Source organism: Macrosteles quadrilineatus, unplaced genomic scaffold (genome assembly GCF_028750875.1).
Source record: "Macrosteles quadrilineatus isolate MER2022 unplaced genomic scaffold, UCM_ALF_1.0 Scaffold_1__1_contigs__length_201487025, whole genome shotgun sequence".
Lineage (NCBI taxonomy): Eukaryota > Metazoa > Arthropoda > Insecta > Hemiptera > Cicadellidae > Macrosteles > Macrosteles quadrilineatus.
Genome location: NW_026542594.1, coordinates 49873686 through 49889189, shown reverse-complemented (window position 1 = coordinate 49889189; position 15504 = coordinate 49873686). Strand labels below are relative to the sequence as shown.

At 34.7% G+C, this 15504-nt stretch overlaps 1 protein-coding gene across 1 annotated transcript; it reads right to left on the bottom strand.

Annotated features, from left to right (window-relative positions):
* Positions 1-1043: 1043 nt before the first annotated feature.
* Positions 1044-12454, bottom strand: LOC128996797 (apolipoprotein D-like). The gene is made up of 6 exons (XM_054422275.1): positions 12285-12454; positions 11136-11262; positions 8430-8560; positions 5943-6034; positions 2302-2400; positions 1044-1525 (listed from the first exon to the last, which is right to left on the bottom strand). The coding sequence occupies exons 1-6, from the start codon at positions 12452-12454 to the stop codon at positions 1377-1379; spliced, it is 768 nt and encodes a 255-aa protein (XP_054278250.1). The 3' UTR covers positions 1044-1376.
* Between the last annotated feature and the right edge of the window lie 3050 nt (positions 12455-15504).

The following is a 15504-nucleotide window of genomic DNA, read 5'->3' as shown; positions in this document are numbered from 1 at the left end:
GGTTGAAGTCCGTTCGCTACGCTCACTCACCCTTAGGTTGGAGCTCGTTCGCTACGCTCACTCTACTTTAGGTTGGAGCTCGTTCGCTACGCTCACTCACCTTTAGGTTGGAGCTCGTTCGCCGCGCTCACTTGCCTTCATGTTAGCTCGTTCGCTACGCTCACTTGCATTTAGGTTAGCTCGTTCACTACGCTAACTCACCTCCATGTTGAAGTTCGTTCGCTATGCTCACTCACCTTTTGGTTGCAAATTAGCTGTTGTCATAAATGTAAAAGAAATAATAGTGCTGCACCCTGTTGGTAATCCTTGTAACTTTAATGCTATTGAACATCATAGAACAGAACCAACTTGTTTAATTGAAACAGCTGTTAAGATTCATTAATTCCATTTCTCATAAGGTTAACATGGGAAACTCCAGAGCCACTGGGGTGGAGCCGATTGGACGGATCACGAAATTGATGGTGTATAAACCTATTCCATGAAATTCTACACGTATGTACCAAGTTTCGTGGCAATCGGTTAAGCGGTGTCTGAGTTTATCACTGCCAAACAATATATATATATATATATATATATATATATATATATATATATACATATATATATATATATATATATATACAAACATCCTCTTTTATACTTATAGATTTAATTTCAACCAAGTCATTAAATGTTTGTAGCAAACTTATTAAATTAGGAAACTTATTGACTGTTTACAATTAACATATGTTCTTCTTCTCACTTTTAATTTCTGACAACAGCTGGAGTTTCATAAACAATTTTTGTTTCCCATGTAAATCTTATGGAGAAATACGAAACTTTAAAGAGCCCAGGGCCTCACTCTTTAATTATTTCTCTAAAATGAAAGTTTCCTGCACAACTTCACGTTACGCTCTTTCCAATGGACTACTTAACCATGGAACTACTTAACCGATTGACATGTTTTTGGTATAATTATGATACCAAAAACATGTCAATCGGTTAAGTAATTAGGGAGGAGTAATTGCCACAAAAAACCTGCTTGCGTATTAAATAAGTATAGATTACCAATATTGCACTGTATTACATTTATCTGTATGGTTGACATCGCTTGATTCATGTTTCATATTTGGATTTATTTGTTTAAAATATTGCCAAGTTTACAAATTTCCATACCATAGTATAAACTTAAAACTAAGGTAAACAATTAATTATAAATCTAAAATCTTTGTTTTACAATCGAATTAATGTGTTCATGAGTACGTATTAAAATATGAAAAGTGCAATTCTTACTTAGACTTCGTACTTTAGACTTACAATAAAAACTATGAAAACACGACGTATGATATTAGCTGCTTTAATCATCTGTGGCAAAACAAGTAATAAACTATGTATTTTTAAACATTGCAATTTGTTTGGTCAGCTTTCTGAATGAGAGCTGATGGTAATTTACGTTCGGTGAGGACTGAGTAGGTGGCGTTGTAGAACAGCTGTTGTTGAGTAACCGTCGAGAGAGACCTGTTGCGACTAAGAAGCCACACCGTATCTGAAATAAAGTAAAGAATTTGAATTGATTAGTTTGCTTTATAAATCTAAGGGTATATTTAAAAACTATGCCAATGATTGCACTGATAATCTAAAAAATTTGGTGGACTAAACTTTTAATCGCATTAACATCTTAATATGAAAAGTTCGGAGCTATCCACATCACAGAGAATCTCAATTAAGTGTTAGTGGTTATGGATATCTTAAAAAATGAAAAAAAATAAGTTTACGACGTACAAACATTTATACAACTCTGCATGCATCCTAGTTTACCAGTTAATTTGCTGAGATAATTGATATTGGTAAGATATTATACTTGATTTTACGAGAGAGCCAGGCAAGTGACCATGGGATTGCATCGCAGCTGGACCAGCTTATTGTGCACACGATATTATACTTGATTTTAGATTTCTTTCAGTGTTATAAAGCTACAAATTTAAAATCTAGCCGAAAATATTGAATGTGACTTCAGTGCTATTACAGAGTTGCACAGGCATTACTGAACTGTACTTTAACTGAACATTTAAATTATAATGTCACAAAAAAACCAAAGCAGTATTAAATTTTATGCTTTGAACTTTCGTTTGGATATTGTAGAAAACGTATTAGACTTTGATCGAAGGTATGCTACAACCCAAAAAAGTGTACATGTAGCGAGCGATATAAAAATAAATATTTTATGTTGGTAATACAAGGTTTATCAAAATAAAATATACTTGATTTTCTTCTTGATAATGACTAGAAGGCTAGGAATATTGTTAAAAAATGATCACTTACAATGATGAAATAGAAACAAGAAGTTTTCACAAGTATAAACGACGGAGTACGTGTTGTAGTCGGTGTCCAACACCCAGTAGGGGCCGTTCACAGTCAACCCTGCAACAGTTACAGTTCGGCCAAAACTTCTGTGCGCGTGGACGGGTCGCTACTAGCCGAAACGGGTACCGGACCGGCTATTGGCAGTGCTGGGGGTAGGGTCGAGTGAGTAGCAAGACTAAAATGTTTTCACAAAAGTACACCCACCAACTCCCCTCGTCTAGACTCGACCAGATCTGGTCGCGCCGGTCGCGCGCACAGAAGCTTTGGTCCGATATACGGACGATGCTCGTGTAGCATACAATACAACCTGGGGCCCATTTTATAATAAACTACAAGTTACAACTTGTAACTTGTAATTTCCATTAGATTTGCATTGGGCGATCAGCTGAATCTGGTAAAATCTACAATACCAGACACCTGATCTGATCTGATACTACACTGTACCCTATCTGCCCCTATCTACACCTATCGGTAATAAGGCCGAAGCGTTATTAGTGTATGTTTGGAACACGGTCTGACACTTAAGACCAAGTTTATAGTGTTAGTTACTTACTAGATCCGCTCCATGGTCGAAAGCTCGACCAAAGTATGTATTGTGCAAACCTGTATTTTCACCCCACGCTTTAAGTAAAACATGTGATTGGAATTTATTCCATATATTTTGGTTTTCTGTTTATATTTTGTTGTTATTTCGTCACCAACATGGCAACCCATAAGGCCTATGTTATTTTTTTAGTTTAAAATAATTGTTGTGCTTATTTTTCAAATCTCCAAATTTACAGGCAAATATTTTCCTAATAGTATGCGTAGATTGTCCCTGCGATGCACAGGAGCTAAGTAAATAGGTTTTCAATAAACATGCTTGTCTATTAATATATAGGATTAGCCCTAAGTTAAATCTCTATAAGAAAAGTAGAATATCCATTTTTGACCAAATTAGCATAAAAATTCTCAAAATTCAAATAAAACCTACACATAAAGGACCGATAACCTTTCTTAATTCATGCGCAATTCGGACCAGTAGTATGGTCAGACTAGCTGTCATAAGTTTTGCAACTTTTTAAATACAGTATATAAGATTACCTTTCTTTTAACACAACCTGCATGTAAATCGGTCCAATAGAACTCCAGATCTCACTCTTAATAGACTTAAAATTTTACCCCATGTTCAATTGAGAGTCAAAAGAGATTTAAATTTTCGTTTTTATAACACTTAATCGAGTAATATCTTAAATCGTAGCAAAATGGGAAAATGTACAGACAAATATCTTTCAATTGGTACCAACCGCGTGCAATACGTTCCAGTAGTATGTCAGGCTAGCTATCATAAGTTTTGCAAAAGTTTTTTAACATAATCTGTTGTGTGCAAAGGTAAGGCTTTTAACACTTGTTTGTTCTCATTTCCCCCTAATTTGGACATGCCAAATCCAATAAAATTATTTTCAATTTTGAAAAATGCCCCAAAAGGGCCCAATTTGGGGGGTAGGGGTGCTTTTTGAGAAATTTTCAAATGTAAACATGGGTTGTGTGATACATCAATTTAAAGGTCTAATCACCCCGATCATTTTGGTGCAAAAAAAGTTTAATTATCTTTAACCGTATTTACAGGGTGGGTCAAAACGTTTTAAAAAAGGACTTTGAAGTTAAGTACCGTATTACCCTAACTACTGAACGGAACAGCGCCAAATTTCTTTCCAAGCTTATTCTTGAGCTACTCTTTAAGATAACTTGTAGTAAGGGCATTTTCCAAGTTATTTTCTAATTTTTAAAAAATCTCAAATTTTAAGAATAAAAGAAAGCTGAAAACTCAAAATTCTTAAATAGCAAGGTATAACAAATTTCATACCACGTGAAAGGTCCTTTTTTAACAAACATTTTACGTATTTAAGTTTTCTTTCTATCTCTTACCGTTTAAAAATTGCAGTGGAAAAACATAATTTTCCATGGTAAAATTATAACTAGTTTTCTAATAAAACACATTGCACTTTGTTCAACGATGTAGTAGGATTCATAACAAATTGATCGACTACTTTTACGTGTGTCAGAATTCATCTTGGACCCTTCATCCTGTTCTTTTCTCATTGGTAACTGAGCCAGTTTCAGAAAACTTCCTAACTAAATCATTTACAGCCATATGACTCAAGGTTATACCTGGATATCTATTGTTAAACACTTTGCAGTTATCCTGGAACACTTTTGTTATGACCAATAAGTAAAATAAAGTATATTTTTTTAAGTTTACACCATATTTGATTAGGTACTACAGGAAATGGTACTTTTGAAATTAGTACTACCATTGACTAGTCAATGGTACTACAGAAAGCGGCCCACGCTTGGGTTTTTCTCATCAGCTATAAAACTTGTTTCTCACAAAGTAAAACGTAATGACTAGTTTGCCTATCTGCCTAAAAATAATTATGAATTGTTTCCTTCAGTTATTGCACCATTTAATGTGTCTAGAGACGAATTTTGGCTGTTTTATTAGAAAACTAGTTACAATTTTACCACAGCAAATTATGTTTTTCTACTGCAATTTTTAAACGGTAAGAGATAGAAAGAAAACTTAAAACGTAAAATGTTTGTTAAAAAAGGACCTTTCACGTGGTATGAAATTTGTTATACCTTGCTATTTAAGAATTTTGAGTTTTCAGCTTTCTTTTATTCTTAAAATTTGAGATTTTTTAAAAATTAGAAAATAACTTGGAAAATGCCCTTACTACAAGTTATCTTAAAGAGTAGCTCAAGAATAAGCTTGGAAAGAAATTTGGCGCTGTTCCGTTCAGTAGTTAGGGTAATACGGTACTTAACTTCAAAGTCCTTTTTTAAAACGTTTTGACCCACCCTGTAAATACGGTTAAAGATAATTAAACTTTTTTTGCACCAAAATGATCGGGGTGATTAGACCTTTAAATTGATGTATCACACAACCCATGTTTACATTTGAAAATTTCTCAAAAAGCACCCCTACCCCCCAAATTGGGCCCTTTTGGGGCATTTTTCAAAATTGAAAATAATTTTATTGGATTTGGCATGTCCAAATTAGGGGGAAATGAGAACAAACAAGTGTTAAAAGCCTTACCTTTGCACACAACAGATATGGAAAGTTTTCAAATGAACACCCTGTATAAGATTAATATAGTTTTTTGCTAGTATTTGCTGTAGAGGACCGAAGGGATACGCTCCTGATAATATATTGAGATTGTGAAGATAATTAGGGTCAATGTTAATGTCAGTTTAAACATTAACCTTCCCCCGGGCAAGTAATTACTGTAATAGCTTATGATACTCATGGCTATATATCGAGGGTTCTCTAAGATCGTAGGAATCAACACCTCTCTACTGGCTCATTCATTGCTGTTAACAATTTTGTCATGGTTTAACTAAGTGTAGTTCATTTTTTATGATGTTATTTAATGACCTTTTTTGTACGGAAACAAAAGCTCGTTTGATACAAATGTGGAATTATTCTATTCAACTCGTAGCTTTATTGTATTAATTTGAACACAGATACTGAAATTATGTAATAGGTAACAAAAAGACGTGTTTAGTGAATAAAAAAAAAAAAATAAATAATGAGCTATTAATAGTTATGTACATACAGCCAAATTTGAAAGATACGGTTAGCTTAGCTTCTTTTTTTGCCGGATTCGTGAACTTAGCCGTTCCATTGACTCCACCCCATTTGTTGTTCCTGGAACATGTTACAAGTACATTATGTAGATCAAACTATTATTGAAACTTTTAACGGTCTTGTCAGTTTTAAACAGATATGTATATAACATATCCATATAGAAGAATCTAGTAGGCATGGGATATGTAAGCTGAGAGGTAACGGTATACTTAAAGCAGTGTGGAGCCACATCGCTTGTCTCCTTTGTAAAGTTGTTAAGAGTCCTTGGTGGCTAGGGACAAGCTTGGATGATTGCAAACAGCTTGTGACGTATTTATATTTATGCTACATTTGTGCGATTGTGGTCGTTTGATTGACTACAACGACCAAACCGTTCGTGTAGGAAACGACAACTGTATCCTTATATTTAACCGGATGAGACAATTTGCCGCTAATCACAGGCCCAAAGAGCCAGCTTTGATGATTATTAATACTAACAGAACCATTTTAACTACAGAAACACAATGGTCTTTCAATATATGCAATAATTTTAATCGGATAACTGGACAAAACGTGAACTAAGAATTGAATCAATATTTAAATTAAAAGGTGGCGGTAGAAATAAGATAGCTATTTTGGACTACAGAATCTGAAAACATCAGTATTGTAAATTTAAAGAAATCTGGAGTATTTACATATCTCACACCATACCTCTCGTGAGGGCCTTACATATTCTCAGACTCCTACCACTCACCCATCTTGTTCGACATCAGCAACACCAACGTAAACTGACCTCACTTGACCGCCGCGCATGCGTGAGCCCGGTCCTGTGTTGTTTGGCGGGACATTTGAGTTGGGTATATCAGGTTGTGGAGTCTGAGCTCCACAATGTGTTGAAGAGTTATTTATAGCACAAAAATATTTTTTCAAACACTAAAGTGATTATAATTTAAATATCTAGTAAACTATGGGATTAAAAATGTCCTTTGTAGTTTTTAATTATTCTTCAAGGGAATCCATGGAAACTAACGGCCATCTTGGATTTGCCGCCATAAGGGCAATGTTATTTTCATTAATTTCAAACATCCGCAGAAGAGTTATTTAGCGTCCAAAATATTTTTTTCTAACACCAGAGTGGTTGTAATTTAAATATACTGTATATCATACTGTAAGATTATAAATTTTCTTTGTTTCTCTTTATTTGTTTTATGAGTTAGAACGTCTAGGCTCCAAGGACTCTTAGTGTTACTCTTAGTGTACTCGTAGAACATGTCGTCGTCTATGTAGTACAGAGCTGAGACACATCTCTTGTCTATGATGTTAAGTTGTTGTAATACAGCTCTGGCTATTTAAGTGTTACCTGTTGTCGATCCCGCGGTTTTGTACATAGAACATGTCGTCGTCTATGTAGTACAGAGCTGAGACACATCTCTTGTCTATGATGTTAAGTTGTTGTAATACAGCTCTAGCTATTTAAGTGTTACCTGTTGTCGATCCCGCGGTTTTGTACGTAGAACCCGTCGTCTTCTATGTAGTACAGAGCTGAAACACATCTCTTGTCTATGATGTTAAGTTGTTGTAATACAGCTCTAGCTATTTAAGTGTTACCTGTTGTCGATCCCGCGGTTTTGTACGTAGAACACGTCGTCGTCTATGTAGTACAGAGCTGAGACACATCTCTTGTCTATGATGTTAAGTTGTTGTAATACAGCTCTGGCTATTTAAGTGTTACCTGTTGTCGATCCCGCGGTTTTGTACGTAGAACACGTCGTCTTCTATGTAGTACAGAGCTGAGACACATCTCTTGTCTATGATGTTAAGTTGTTGTAATACAGCTCTGGCTATTTAAGTGTTACCTGTTGTCGATCCCGCGGTTTTGTACGTAGAACACGTCGTCGTCTATGTAGTACAGAGCTGAGACACATCTCTTGTCTATGATGTTAAGTTGTTGTAATACAGCTCTGGCTATTTAAGTGTTACCTGTTGTCGATCCCGCGGTTTTGTACGTAGAACACGTCGTCTTCTATGTAGTACAGAGCTGAAACACATCTCTTGTCTATGATGTTAAGTTGTTGTAATACAGCTCTGGCTATTTAAGTGTTACCTGTTGTCGATCCCGCGGTTTTGTACGTAGAACACGTCGTCGTCTATGTAGTACAGAGCTGAAACACATATCTTGTCTATGATGTTAAGTTGTTGTAATACAGCTCTGGCTATTTAAGTGTTACCTGTTGTCGATCCCGCGGTTTTGTACGTAGAACACGTCGTCGTCTATGTAGTACAGAGCTGAGACACATCTCTTGTCTATGATGTTAAGTTGTTGTAATACAGCTCTGGCTATTTAAGTGTTACCTGTTGTCGATCCCGCGGTTTTGTACGTAGAACACGTCGTCGTCTATGTAGTACAGAGCTGAGACACATCTCTTGTCTATGATGTTAAGTTGTTGTAATACAGCTCTGGCTATTTAATTGTTACCTGTTGTCGATCCCGCGGTTTTGTACGTAGAACATGTCGTCGTCTATGTAGTACAGAGCTGAGACACATCTCTTGTCTCCCTCCACAGACTCAGTGTTATAACCAGCTTGCTCGAACCACGGACCTTTGTACTGTAAATATTGTATTTATTTGTTAGCATTTTAAATAAAGTTTCACTGTAGTAGTTCTCCATTATCAGTCAGTAGTAGAAAGTCCAATTACTCGTACTTGGACAAGAATAATTGACATTTTCTCTTTGTGATAACGTGATAAACGTGGTGATATATTTTGTTAACTGAAAATTTTGTTATAAAACAAATGACAACTTCTCTCATTACAGATTACTTTGAAGTAAAGTTGGCACGGCAGAGGTCCACATAGGTACACAGATTAATCATGCATTATGTTGATGTAATATGATTTTAGCGAATTTCCCATATAGGGAATAAGCTATTACCGTAGTACTCATGGTAAGACCTGGACGCGGGACCGATTTTTTTTTCGTTTTGAGGTCCCTAGAGGCCAAAAACACCATCCGTTCAAATTCATATATATATATGTGTGTGTGTGTGTGTGTGTGTGTGTGTGTGTCCGTCAGCACGATAACTCGAGCAAAAATGATCCGATTTTGATGAATTTTGGTACAAACGTGTAAACGTACGTTTATTCGAACGAGTTCGCGATCCAACATGATCGGACCATGGGAACGGGGGTTTACGGGGGGTTTTATGGGGTAAAAATAGGCTTTTCCCATTTTTGACCCAAAAAACATAAAATTTAGCAATTTCTTTCCAAACCATTTTGTAGAGCTTAAAAAAACAAATAATTTAGTATATTGAAGCGTTATTATGCGCCTAATGGTTACGAAAAAAATTCCAAAAAATTGTAAATTTAAAATTCCCATGTTATTCTTATGGAGAATAAGTAAACTGTTGTAGTTTGCTTGTTTATGAACATATTTTGATCAAATTTGGAAAATGTTTTGATTTCTTACTAACTATTCACATTTTACAAAAAAAAAAAAAAAAAAACAGTTTTACCCTCCCTGATGCAGCAAATCTAAGTACTTGTTAATCTAATTCTATTTAAATCGAGAATAAATGTTATATTTTTAAGTAGTCATTTCAGTGTAAATCCAATCAGTCAAATGGAAATTCGCTTAGTCTGCAGGTTTGCTGCGGCGGGGTTATTTTTAATTATATTTGTCTTAATTAATGGTATATCATTAGAATTTTCAAAAAATTGAAGTTTTCATTGTAAATCCCAGCTCTTCCTTAAAAAATATCCTTAAAAATCTCAACAAAAATATGAGACTCCTCAACTCTAGTACATTGCTCCTAAAATTCAGTTGTGGAGTCTCATATGTTTGTTTACAATCATTGGCATGTTCATTTTTCTTATCATCATTATTACTATTATTAAAGACGAATAGCCTACTAGGTGTGTAGTTTAAGCCGAATGTGACAGTCTAGATGCAAGGAGTTTTGAATGTGCAAGGAGATGATATGTGTAGCAAACTTGCCGCCCACGTTTAATGGTTTGATACGCTAGGGCTATTATATCTATTTTGTATAGGGTGTTTTTTTTTTGTAACTTGCATCTTTAGTTATGTAAAAACCGCAATAGATAGAAATATGCAGTTTGCGGGAATCATCTATTGACGTAGGGGGCCAAATTGTTTTGAATTCAACGTTACATTCACGTTCCCCCCCTTTCCCCCTGCCCCAAAAGGTACCCCTTGTGATATATCAAATGAAAGAGCATGAAAATAGAAAATGTTTGGTGAAAAAATTAAAAATCGGCTCATGAATTTGTGAGATAATCACCCCCTTTCCCCCTACCCATAACCTTTTTTTATAGGGAGGTACCCCTTGTGACATATCAAATGAAAGAGCATGAAAAAAGAAAATGTTTGGTGGAATTCATTTTTCATGTGATATGTCACAAGGGGTACCTTGCTATGAAAAAAGTTATTGTTAGGGGGAAAGGGGGGGATTATTTCACAAATTCATGAGCCGATTTTCAATTTTTTTTCACCAAACATTTTCTTTTTTCATGCTCTTTCATTTGATATGTCATAAGGGGTACCTTGCTATTTAAAAAAAATTAAGTTGGGGGCCGGGGCGGAAAGGGGGGGTAATGTGAATGTAACGTTGAATTCAAAACAATTGGGCCCCCTACGTCAATAAATGATTCCCGCAAACTGCATATTTCTATCTATTGCGGTTTTTACATAAATAAAGGTGCAAGTAAAAAAAAAAAAAAACACCCGGTATATTTAATTCCGTAAGCGAATTGGTCCCCACGAAATATCTCAAGCTAGGAAAAAGGTAGCATGGCTGTTGAGGATTCATTTTAAAGCTTAAGGTCCAAGGATGGTGAGAAAAATATCAGAAGTGTCAAAAATTATCCCCGATCCCGGATTCGTTCAAATTTTTATATATGTATAAACATTTGAACGAATAGTGTTTTTAGTCTCTAGGGACATCAAAATGGAAAAATGTATATCAATCCCCGCTCCAGGTCTTACCGTGCCACCAACGGTAATAGCTACTTTCCCCATAGGGAAATTCGTTAAAATTAAACTTTGTAGCAAATACTGTACAAAAACACCTTAAGTTGTATCAATACTAAGATACGCTACTAAACGTTTACAAAAAATCAAACATAATACTAAAGAAAAATGTAATTATGTTGAAAACTTACAGCAATAAGACTAAAGTCCTGCTTGACAGATAGGTCAGGACATCTTCCCCAGTGAGGCCAATGAATGGCGAAGGTTTGCAGTGTAACTGTCGTGATGCACAGTAGAAAGTAGAACACTCGAGCTGCCCTACAGGGGTCAGGGAGCACAACAACATTATAATAATAATGCAGCAAACACTGTCATGTTTCATTGATAAATCAAGCAGCAGAATAGATAATTACAATTATGTATAAGGAAGAGTAAAAACTTTTACTATGAATTGACTACAATGAAAGTTGTAGCCAGTTTTAGAGAAATATTATTGTAAATTAATTGAGCTTCCGACAGAGTGTGTGGACGTAAATTATTGATTTATGCTAAAACACCAACCAAGCCAAACTGAAAGAAAAACAACAATAACTATATTGTACAGCGTCCGTTATGCCGCATCAAATATCATAGTAAAAAATATGAGAAGAATCAAACAATCTCTGTGAGTAGCACAATCAATAATGTTTTTTTTACTAAAGAATTTTTTCCAACTGGTCCTATATAGAAGGGATGTCTACTTAATTATTCAAAAGTCAATGACATAACTAGAGGAATGCCAAAGAAGCCTTTCCTATGATTTCAATTAAAAGCTCGCATTTTATAATTATAAATGGCGATGCTTGGTACATTGCACGTAGTTTTATGACATAAAATGATCAATATAGTAGTCTATTTTACATTATATTTGGCTTAAGGTTTCTTATACTGTTTAGACACCAGGTTGTTTAAGATTTTTTCTTTAAAATTGGGTTTTCATTTTTAATAGGTTTAACTAACTATTATCAAAGCATGCTTATGCAGAGACAACATTTGAAAGTGTGTTAGAGAATATTACTTGTTCACGCTTCAAAGCTACGTTGAGACATGTATATCCAGCTCGTATTTTACAGACCAAATCAACATGTCCATCGCGGAATAAATTTGAATTATTGCAGTTGTATATCACTTGGTCTCATTAGTTGTTTTTCAATCCAATGTCTGTGGTAAATTTTGAGTTGGACTGCTTAAAAAAAGAAATAAAAATTATTATTTTTATTAAAAATAGGGTTTACAATGAAAACATCTTACTTTGTTGAGAGTTTAACTATCAATTGATGTAACTTTTAGTTTTATTTTACCAGATAAAGTAAAACCTGAAGCCCCCCTCCCATGAGAGACAGGAAGAGTAGGCCACCTGTGGAAGAGCTATGGGGCAGAGTGGCTGTGGTGGAGACTTGGCAGAGATTTGATAGTCCACGGTGGCACATCTACCCGGCTCCAAATCTGACCACCGCTGTAATTTCCACATCTGTCATGATTTAGGCCTACTGATCGATATCACAATTATTATGATCTTTGTTTTTCTTTTAGTACTGGTTCAAGTTGCATTCTTATCGAGTCTATATTTACTCATCGCTTATAAAAGCTCGCATAGCGTTAAACACTATCTAAACCAATAAATTAACTGATACTAACGGTTATTTCCTCCAATTTCAGTTTTAGGTATGCACATTGACTCAGCCTCATTAAAAGAGGATTTATTCCACTAAAACCCACTGAGTTCTAAAGATAAGACAGTCAAATTTAATCCTGCATGCATTTAATGAAGTAGTTTGTACTTACATAGTGTTGTTTTGAAGCTGTAGTACGTAGGAAATTACTTATATACGGAAGTTTTGTAGCATTCACTCAGTGGAAACCAAACACCTTCGGCGAACTCGAAAACACTTGACGTTAAAGCTCTTGAGATAATATTTATCGATGGGTAATATTAAATTTCATAATCGACACTAGTATGAATCATAAAGGGAAGGGCCTAGTTGTGTATCATGCTAAATGGCTAAACTTTTTTTAAGTAAAACTGTTTAAGTTAATGATATAAAATGTTTTATTAGTTGTTATGAATAAAAGTCATGAATGAGTGTTGAATAAAAGTGTAATGAACACCAAGTGGTGTTCTTTAACATTGTTCATCACCATTACAACTACCTTATAAATAATTAATACTTGTGTTAATTCCTCAATCTGCCAGCAGTGTGACAATGGACTTCAAAACTTACATAAACAGTGGATACAAACAAAGGTCTACAGTACGTGTGGGAATTGATGCATTTTACATTTATGATTCCTCCAATACCTTAACATATTTGATACGATCAATAGACTGTTCGGTATTTGTCCTGCTTTGAAAGCAATATAAGTCTAATCGACTGTGTAGATCCGCCGAACTGGAATACACTTACAAAATGCTACTTTCATCCCATAACGCCTACACGTTCACAGAGTCAACCCGTAGACTGTAAATTAAGTGACAGAAGTTTCTTGTTTGAAGGTGACATTTTTAAACATGGGTTCACGAACTTTTTCTTCGCTGATCCGTGGTCTAAAACGTACGTGTTCTATGATTGTCTATTTACAAAGCACGTACGTGGTGTGATTGCGGCTTTTCAGTGGCTGATGATTCTGGGACTGATCTAAGACATCGGTCTTGGGTGGGTTAAAGGCTTTGACAGTCGCAGTGTGTGCTAGGAATGACGAGTCTCACGAATCGACTCAAGGGTGTAAAGTATGTTGAAAACATATTTTACAATATTTAATTGTTTAATAAGAAAATATATACATGTAAAAAGGACTTTTAAAGTTTATAGAACTTCTTCTCCAAAATACACAATACCCTTTATTTTGAAAAGAATTAAATTCAGAAAATATTCATTTATCTACTAATCAATATTTAACAATACCAAGGTTAGATTTAGTCAAACCCCCAAATAAAAAAAAAGATTAAAACTTACATTCGGAGTAAAAACACATAGCTTCCACAAACGAAACAATTGGTTTGAAGCTACAACTAATCTTAATATCTAACGATCTCTTATAGGTTTAGTGCCAAATAGTGTAAATATTCCTTTGAACCGAATATGTATATAGATAACTTCTACTCTTTATAAAAAATGGAAATTAACAGAGTAAAAAATTGCATCCAGTGGTTGGTCGGGTGATCATCTAAAATCAAGTTTAATGCTGCCATGAAACTAACCTAGATCATAAGAGAATTCCCAAAAGCTTTATACTAAGTACTAAGTATGAATAGGAAATTTACACTACTTGGACATACTAGTATAAGCCGAATAATATTATGAGTAATTCTTCCGGGTACTTATTATTGTTACACAAATAGTAGGAATAAAATGCAAAGTGTGCAGTTTTCCATACAAATATTTCTTGGATCAAAATTGATCTTAATCATTGCATATTACCCATCTTTTGCACTAATATAACACCCACATAGATATGATTTCTCACAGAGATTATGGAATGTCCAATAAAAAGAAAGCTAGTAGTTCATAAACTAACCTCTTTATCCCAAAACTTGTAGCAAAGCCTTAAGCCATTATATAAATGCGCAATACAATGACACATGATTAAAAGAAGTGTTATACCAGTTAATTAATAATTTTAATACAAACCACACTGATGCAACACGACAAAAGCTACCATTGCAGATGTTTACTCGTGATGCCAGCATAGAAGCCGTACTCAGTCATTTATCAGAAACCTATCAGTAGTCGACAAATAACTGGCTGACTGTCTGAATCATGTAACTATAGTGTTTGTCCTAGTGTCTCAGATTTACATACAGAGTACTGAGTATTTGTACTGAGATTACGTCTCAGGATTTAGCAACATGCTTAATGGCAACAATTTTCAGATTGACAGAGCACAATATGTAAGGATACCAACTGAATAGCTGCAGTGAGAAAATACTTATACAGATGAAAGTGAGATCATGTTTCTTTCACGAACATTACATTAATTATATCTAAAGTTATAATCTTATAACTTATTTTTAATTTGTGTTTTTACGCTAATAACACCTTTTTAACGTATTTTCTAAGGGTCAAAGATACAGTTTGTAGGGAGTGTAATAATAAAACACGATGATAGTTTAACAGCAGATGAAGAATTTCCTAATTTTCAATATTGAAACTACAAGTACAACAAAGTAGCTTATTCAAGTGCATTACATTAACAAAATGCTGCATCCGCAACGATATTAAGTAAGTACAGTTAATTTATATTGGAGGCTAGCAATGTTACAGACTTGCAGAGTCTTATATACAGTATGATCCGTCGACAAATCTGAGGTTCATGTTAATGGTTTGAATTGGTTTCATAATTTAAACAATGATTGATACAATTAATCAAATGAAATTAATAAAATCACTAAGAATAAAGCTGATCTTAGTCAATGACAAGGCCATTATTCCTTCGGTAAAATTCTCTGTAAAAAATTCTCGGTAAAACCTACACTTTTGGTGCGGATCCCACAAAACTATGGATTGGATTAAATAATTTTCA